Consider the following 9,185-nt stretch of genomic DNA (forward strand, 5'->3'; position numbering starts at 1 on the left):
ATGACGATGATAAGCAGCCTGATAAGATTTGGTAGAAGGCAGCTTCACACAATCGTCTCTAAAGAAATCATCAAACCCTCTTCTCCGACCCCATCTCACCTCAAAACTTACAATCTTTCGTTGCTTGATCAGATGTCTGTCAACACATTTATGCCGATGGTTACCTTCTACCCAAACACCGGCATTGATCGTACTTCTCATGATAAAACGATTGACTTGAAGAACTCATTATCTCAAACATTAACAAAGTATTACCCTTTTGCTGGTAGGCATGCAAAAGTTGCACCAGCATGTGTTGATTGCAACGATGAAGGAGCTGAGTTTCTTGAAGCATCTGTCGATAGAACACTATCGGATTTCCTTCAGAACTCGCAGCATGAAGATCTTGACCAGTTCTTTCCACATGGTCTAGTAAATGACAAGTCAAACCGTGGAGATGATGATGATCTTGAAAGTGACAAAGTGACACCACTAGCAGTTCAGGTCAACCATTTTGAATGTGGAGGAGTAGCAGTGGCAGTGTCGTTGTCCCATAAAATAGCAGACGCATGCAGTTTGGCCACTTTAATAAATGATTGGGCTAAAATGACAAGGTTTTGCTCCGGAGTGGAGAAACATGAATCTCCCATAATCGACCCTCTGTTTATATCGCTTGAATACATGAACATAAATTATGAAGGATTGTCCCTTGAAAGATCGAACGACTGTGTCACTAAGAGTTTCATGTTTCCAAATTCAAAGATAAACGACCTGAAACTCAAGGTGAAAACCATGACTGCAGAATCTGGAAATCCCATCACGAACCCTACCCGTGTTGAAGTTTTGAATTGGCTACTTTATAAGTGTGCTGTGAAAGCAGCTATGAAAAATAATACTTCAGGCTCTTTCAAACCGACTGGTGTTAGTCATTTAACGAACATAAGAAGTAAAATGATGGAGCCATTGCCTGAAAACAGCATGGGAAATCTCTTCATGATAGGTGATATTGTAACAAATAACGAAAGTGAAATGAAGCCAGAGACATTCATCGGTGAGTTCAAGATGAAAAAGATGGAATTCCAAAGTCTACCGAATATTGCAACCACCTTTGGTCTGATTTCGCAAATGTGTTCGAAACCTGCTCTAGAAGAGCACCAAAGAAAACTTAGTGTCAGCTATATTTGTACAAGCTTGTGTAGGTATCCTGCATATGAGATTGATTTTGGGTGGGGAAAGCCAATAAAAGTAGCCATTGCCGGAGATCTAAGGAAGAATAGCTTTATTCTGATGGATTCTCCAAACGGAGATGGTATTGAAGCATTCGTGTGTTTGGGAAAGCAAGACATGGAGATTATTCAAAGTGACCCTGAGCTTCTTGCCTTTCTCTAGTTTCTCTAGCTTTTAAGCCATATTTCCCAATGTAATAAAACCCTTTCATCCGTGTTGCCCTCCCTCCTTAAGGTCGAGGGCTTAAAGAAACATAATTAGATTTGTTGTTCAAAACAAAATAAGCCCCTTTCTAAATTTAAAGGCATTAACTCATTTGTGCGAATATTAAAAAAACAACTAAAATTTCTTTTTCTTTTTAAATATCTTTCGGTTCGCAAGTACATTCGCAACAACTACAGGAAATAGACATCAAGCCCGTCATAAAGGGTTTGTCGGTCCTATTAATATACTTCAATAAGGTACATTGTCCTATGAATGAAAAACCAACCAAAATTGAAACATCATCTTAGGCTCACTTCACTAAGCCTTCATTAAAAACTCCTTACCACTCCTCTTGGCTCGCTAAGGACATGTGCTATAATTATCTCGCTATTTCCTTGACGAGAGGAAAGAGAAAACAAGTGGTTCTATTAGATTAATTCTACTTTAAATGTTTGTAACTTTATCTTTAACAACTTGTCCATTTTTTATAATTTATTTTATTTAAATAGTCAAATAAAAATTTATTTGATTTTTAAAAAAAAAATGTTTACCTTTTAACCACATCACCACTCCATATCATCATATTATGCTTACATTTCTATAAAAACATTATGTGACAATATTTTAACACATGCTCTGATAGAGAACGGGTCAAATATTAACATAGGGCAAACATGGAGGGACCTGGTTGTAATGTTTATTACTTTATGTTTTACACGTCACTCTAGAATCATCGTTTGTTAGGTTAAATAACATGAGTCATAGCAGTAGTGGGATTCATTCGGTATTTTGCATTTTTATTTTGAGGCTTCGGCATTAGCTTGGGCAGGAGGTCATCTCTTTGAGATCCTCTCTGATTTAGGTCAGGAAGAACAATCATTTGATTAACTTCGCTGAATTGTTATTCTATTATTTCCCCGTGAAGTTCATAGTAATCAAGCATTCAATTTCTGTTCTTCATTTTATGGTGTAATTCCTAGAGTTAGGGCTTTTTAGCCCCTTTAGAGGATGGTTTTATTGAGTAATTGGTCCCTTCTCGTGTTGGTGCTGTAGATCTAGACCCAAAGAGGTCCACAGACCCTTTTCCCTTGAGCTTTATGAGTGTTAATGGGGGGGGGGGGGGGGGGTTATGAGCTTTGGATGTCATTTTAGTGGTCATATCTTCAAATAAGGCCTTTAAGCCTTTGCATGAGCACCACGATGTTAGCTTTACATGATTATCATGCTTGGGGAGGCCAGATCTATGATTGTATGGGACGGATCTGACCTCAGAAGTTGTTTTGAGAGTGTGCATGGTATGAACTCGCCGAGTCCCAAGAACATACTCGGCGAGTAGTATGAAGGTTGCCCATTAATCTTTCAGTGAGTGGACTGCCGAGTTGGGGGATGATTCAGTGAGTCAGAAGGGGATTTGAGGACTGTAGTTCAAGGTTGTACTCGCCGAGTTGTTCTTGAAACTCGGCGAGTTGAGTCGGGGTGGCCCCGCGATTCATGCCTGATGTGACTCGTCGAGTTTAGGGAGGGACTCGACGTGCAAACAGGACAAAGAGTTAGGAGTCATGTGTGTACTCGTTGAGTCACCAGAGTGCACTCGGCGAGTTGGGTCAAAGTTTGACCGTTGACTTATGTTGACTTTTAGGGTTTTGTTAACAATGGAGACCTTAAGTCAAGAGGGGGGTAAAATAGTCTTTTACCCTTCTGAGGGTGACAATAGAGGGTCGAGTCTAGCCTCGAGTGTTATATTTATGAGGATATTTACTTCGTGTGAATAGGCGGAGGCTAGGCAATACTTCTACCGAGTCTGGGATTTACGAGAGTCTAAGGCGAGTCTTCTCACTATACTTTACCTTGAGAAGGTAATCGGAGTTATGTGATACAGTGTTGTATGCTATATATATGTGTAATGTGTTGCACTGCGTTATTCTATGTGATTTATACTGTGCTTGTTACAGAGTGAGAACCGGAAGGTTCACAGAGATAGAACCTGAGGGTTCACAGAGTTTGGGTGCACGGACCCACAGAGTTATAGCCTCAAGTGGCTAATATGTGTTATATGTGGTATTTTGGGGAACTCACTCAGCTTCGTGCTTACAGTGTTATGTGTTATGTGTTTCAGGTACTAGTGAGGATCGCGGGAAGGCGCCGGCCTGATCAGTACACGCACGGGATTTTTATGTTATGAGATCTTGGGATTGATATATGTTATGAATTGAGTTTTAAACAATGATGTTTTTATGAGTAATGAATGAATTATGTTTTATAAAATTCGAAAAATTGTTTTGAAATTTACGGTGTTACAAGTTGGTATCAGAGCCTTGGTTTGAGGGATTCGAGTACACCTTCGGGCGTATTTGAACTCAAACTGAGGATTTGAGAAATATTTTCAAAAGAGAACCAAGTTTTCTAAAAAGAGTAAAAGATTTTTGGATAACGCAGAGCAGAGTCGTGTGTACGATCAGTCAGCGCCCGAACGATGATTTCCCAAAATACCCTCACTACTAGAAAAACAGTCTTTTACGATGCTCATTGCGCATCAAAGAAGGCCATGTCATAAGCAGAGACGACGCACTTTTGCGCGTCGTCTATAGACGATGCGCATTTACGACGCTCATTTACGATGTGCAATTACGACGCGCGTTTACGACACACAATGCGTATCAAGAAAGGCCCTGTCATAAAGGAAGACGACACGCATTTGCGTGTCGTAACCTTACGACTCGCATGTTAATGACACACAATGTGTATCAAGAAAGCCCCTGTCATGAAAGGCCATGTCATAAATAAAGATGACACATATTTTTGCGTATCGTAATTTTAATTTTTTTTAAATTATTTATGGATTTACTTATTTTCATATTAAATTTGCATTTCATGTCACATAATGGAAAATAAAATACCATATACAAATAATACAATGCATTGCACAAAAGTTAATGTCATACAAATAATCATTCCGATAGTGGACAAATGTAATACTACAAATAATCATTCCAATAGTAGACAAATGTAACATTTCAACATTTTTTATATAATTAACTAAATTATTAGCCAATATAAGAATAATATAACCTACCCCTTGCCAAAATGCATTGCAAACTTCTCTTGCCATTTGTTTTTCATTTGGAGTAAGAAGCACCGGATACCTGACCTGACATTCCTGAAAATAAAAAATAAAAACATTAAAAAGAAGAAAAGAATATGACTATGGTCCATGTCCATCTATCACTTACTTCTTTTCCATCTGGATTTCTCATAACTACACCATCAACAACAGGAGACTTCCTTGCCTCGACATGTGCATATTCTGGATCAACAATATACACCTGTACCACAAATACAATCCATATTTCCTGAACAATTACACAGGAAAATAAAATAAAATAAATGTTCAATCAAGAATTTAAGCAAGCTTAACATCTGTTCCACCATTTGGCATAAATTCCTCATATATATAAGAGCCCTCACGTCTCACTCTTCTGACCTCTGGATGAAACTCACTTAGTTGCCAACCTGAAAGACACCTCTTGACAGTTTAGTTCATAGTAATTATAAATTAAATACTTAATACACATAGCAATTATAAAAACTCACCTTTCTAAACAATTCTTTCATACCACCCCCTGCTGCACTTGGGTAATATATCATTATGCTGTGATCATCACCTTTAAACAAGGAAAAACAAAAAATAAATAAATAAATTCAAATTCGAACCATACTTAGTTATGGACAATAAACGCACATTACTAGCAAATAGGGAAAGTTGCAGAAGGTGTATGAAAAGGATTGTGAGATATGCATACCATGAAAAGGCTTCTCTCCAATTTTATTTTTTTTATAATAAACATATAAATGAAAGTGCATTGTTGTTTCTTGCATTTAAACCTTTTTGAAATATATAATATGAAAGTTTACATACCACACTTTGGGTAGAACGGTCATTTCGTCAAACAGTTGCAGGGTGTAGAAAAAACTCTTCGTTTGAATCAAGTACTTTCACCTTGATTGCCTTAATAGACTTGTCATACATCACATCAGTTGATACTATGAAAAGAAGATGATTATTCCATGTCATCATTCAGGGAAATAAATTAAAAAACATTTTGGAATAAAATAAATCCAACATACCTTGTTGACGGATCTTGCCTAGAATTTCTGGTTTCCTGCACTTAGGGTTCTTAAGTTGGAAAATGTTGAGTTATTTGACAATGATTTAGTGAAATATTTTTTTCATGAAAGCTGCCCATTGCTGGAGGATTTGACGTTGAATGAATGTGTGGTAGACAAAGCTGATCTTCTTTGTATTTCGTGTCCACACCTTAAGAAGCTGACAATTCTTAACTGCTGTAATTACTACTTGTGTGGTTGTCTTAACCTTTCTTTCCCAAAACTGGTGTATCTAGAGTTATTAGGTGAAGCAGCTTCAAGTTATATCTCTGAATGTCTATACTCATTGAAGGAAGCTGTACTTTATCCCAAGTGCAATGCCATATTTAATAAGTTGTTTCATGAAGTTTCTCATTTAGAATCTTTTGCTACTAACCTTGACTTCTTGCCCGAGGTAAATGTTTATTCTCTTCATGAACAAATTGTTATTCCAACTAATACAGAAACAGCGACTTAATAGAGGAAATCAAAACAAAATTTTTACCTTTGAATATGCAGAGTAATGGCCACCACCAAGTCCCCCATAATGATTGCTGATAGCATACAGTCTCCAAGAATCTGTTGTATGAAAATCTTTTCAAATGGAACATTATGATATCAGGCAGCCTCCATAAATCCAGTTTCTTTGTTGCTTGTCTATGCTCCTTGCAACCAGGGCAATACCTAATAGAGAATCAATCAAAACAAAATTCAACAACCATAAACAATTTTTAAAAAATTAAATAATCAAAGAATTGAATTAGCATAAAAGCTAGAAAATGAATAAACACGATGCATTTTTACTTCTGCATAAAAAATAGACTATATAACAAAGTACATTTATATGAAACAAACTTTCCTCTGCAACCTACTACACAAACCAACCAAAAAGAGAAGCTTAAAAATATGTAAAAGCTAGAGTAATAATTGTGGAGGGGAAGGGTGGGAAAAAAGGAACTGACAGTACAACCAACTAATGTGGATTACGAATGTATTATATATGACAAAAGGTCAAAGGTTTGACCTCTGTTAGTTTCTATTTAAGAAGATATTCTAATTTTACAATCCATTTGGAAAAGAGAATAGAGTAGTAGTATACCTTTTCAACACTAGTAGTAGTAGTTTACATACAGCTTGACAAATTAAAGAATGACACCCACTAAGCAACAAAAAATATAACCAGGTAGCAGGTGAGGTTGAGGTTGAGGTTGAGGTGAATATTATCACAAATCTGCATAAAAGAAACCATATAAATATTAGACAAATGAAATGATATCATCATCATAAACAGAAAGCAAGAGTTGGATGCCGAATATAATTATTGTAATCGTAAACTTGATTTGATAAGCTATGAGGTTAATTACGTCATTTTTATAAAACAATAGGAAAGGAATATGAAATCTTTGATCTTACCTAAAGAATGAGCAATTCACGTGGATGCCGAATCTGATGGAAATTTTGGAAATTCCATTCCCTTCATTTTTTTCATCCAAACCCCATTTTTATAGAAATTTAGATTCCAATTCCACCACATTCCTTTAGAATCCGTGAGCCAAACACGCCCTAATTGTTTAATATAACTCAAGTATTCAATTAGAAATTGATAATGGAAATTATGATTAGTGATTTCTGTATCTGATAATGATAATCGATATTCAATTACAAACTGATAATTCAACTCAGTTACTCAGTAATCGACATTCTGATTTCGACATTCAATTACTAACTGATAATTCAACTCAAGTATTCAATTAATCGTCTACATACCTGATTATAAGAATAGAAAAGAATAGAATAGCAGGATCGAACCCTTCACAAAATCGCTAGCCGTTGCTGCTATTGAAACGTGAATGATCGATGATCGATCTGTTCTGCTGCGATCGACGCTACATTCTCGCTTGTGGACTACCTAACAAATTGGGTTGAAGATGAATATAGTAAAAAAAATTGGGCCCCTGAAAAAAATAGGCCCTGTGCACTAGCCCTTCTTGCCCCACGTTATCACCGGCCATGCCTGTAACTTCACTCTTCTAGAAATATAATAGAAGATGTACTTGCGTTAGAGTTAGATAAAAATCGACACTGGAAGAAAAAATAAGCACTAGAAGATGCTTCACTGGCAAGGATTTCGCAAGCGATAGCAGAAACCTCGCAAGAAACCCTAAAAATTTTCAAACTTGACAAATTTCACCGCGGCTAGGGTTTTACAATAACTGTAGCTTCGCAACAGCAACGACTTCCTTTTAGAGTCCCAGTGAGTTAGGATTGAGATGAAAGGTAGACTGGAGTTTTACGGCAAGCGGATTCGTCTCCAGAAGTTCACAATCAGTGGAGCTAGACACCAGGAGGATGTGAAAGCAGTCGCGCCGGATTTCCTAATTCTGAAGAGGGTTCGCGATGATTTAGTGTTTGTGACGATGGATAGTGTTCATGTCACCGACCTATCATGGCAATGGTAGTGGTGGCTACAATTTCTCGGCAGTGAGAATCGAGAGAGAAGAAAGGGAGAAAGGGGGGTTTTCAGCAGGGATAAAGGTTTTCAGTCAGTGGAAACAAAGCGGGGATTCTAATTTTTGGGATTTTATTTCCCCCTCAAATGGAACGCGCATTTCATTAAAATTTATAAAACAACATTGTTAGACGGCGCACATTTTGTTTAGGGTGCCCTCCGTGTTTTTTCTTTTTATTATATTAGACACTAATTTTAGGGCACGCAAAAATGCGTGTTATAAATCCTTTCAATTTTAGGAGAAATGACATTATTTTTCTGTCACACGCTTTTGCGTATCGTAAATATGTGTGTATCATAAATTGCGTGTCATTAAAGGCCTGTTTTCTAGTAGTGCCTTATGTTATATGCTTATGAGATTGATATGATGTATTCTCGTGATAGAGTGAGCTAGGTATTCCTATTAGGACTAGAGTGGCCTGATTTGTGATGCCTTAGCCTAGGGGTAGGTGAGCTGCTATGATATGCTTGAGAGTGAGTAGGTAGTAGTGAGGAGCTTATTAGAGATCTGTTAGAGAGTGGATTATGCATAATAGAGTACTTGGGACTTGGGATCCTAGGAGGAGGACTTGGGGTGTATACTGACGCGGTGTGGACGGTAGTATTGGGCCCGTACTACTGAAAACACCGGGACGGTGTACAATTAGAGTAAGAATCTTCGGGATGCCAGGCATCAAGGAGGGATGATTTATCGAGTGCGAGTATGCTCGAGTGAGTTTCTAATATACCGTATGTTGTATTTCAGAGGTAGATCATGGTGAGGACACGTCATGCGCCAGAGATCAGCAAGACTAGTGATGAGGAGATTCGCCGGATCATCCATGAGGAGGTGGCTGCGGCCATCAGGGCAGAGATACCAGAGATGTTCGGGTCTATCAAGACCACGCTGATTGAGAATTTTGACGAGCGTTATGCCGCTCTTTCTGAGGCTGCTGTTGCAGAGGCCACCGCAGCCGTCGCTGCCGCTAGGCCACAAGGGGGTGACTCATTGTTGTTTAGGGAGTTCAGCAACACGAAGCCACCATAGTTTGATGGGATGCAAGATCTGATTGTAGTGATGAGATAGGTATCTGACATTGAGGGGTGTTTCTATACATGCTCGTGCTCGGAGCACTTGAGGGTT

General features: G+C 38.0%; 1 protein-coding gene across 1 annotated transcript; it reads left to right on the forward strand.

The window, feature by feature from the left end:
* LOC111886901 (acyltransferase Pun1) lies at positions 1 to 1,388 on the forward strand. Its single transcript, XM_023883141.2, has one exon. The coding sequence runs from the start codon at positions 1 to 3 to the stop codon at positions 1,366 to 1,368; it is 1,368 nt and encodes a 455-aa protein (XP_023738909.1). The 3' UTR covers positions 1,369 to 1,388.
* Positions 1,389 to 9,185: the final 7,797 nt, after the last annotated feature.

The sequence above is a fragment of the Lactuca sativa genome, chromosome 6 (genome assembly GCF_002870075.4).
Source record: "Lactuca sativa cultivar Salinas chromosome 6, Lsat_Salinas_v11, whole genome shotgun sequence".
In the NCBI taxonomy this organism is placed as follows: domain Eukaryota; kingdom Viridiplantae; phylum Streptophyta; class Magnoliopsida; order Asterales; family Asteraceae; genus Lactuca; species Lactuca sativa.

What these genes read in the sequence shown, in the direction of transcription:
- LOC111886901 (XM_023883141.2), top strand. Translation starts at nt 1, where the DNA reads ATGACGATGATAAGCAGCCTGATAAGATTTGGTAGAAGGCAGCTTCAC.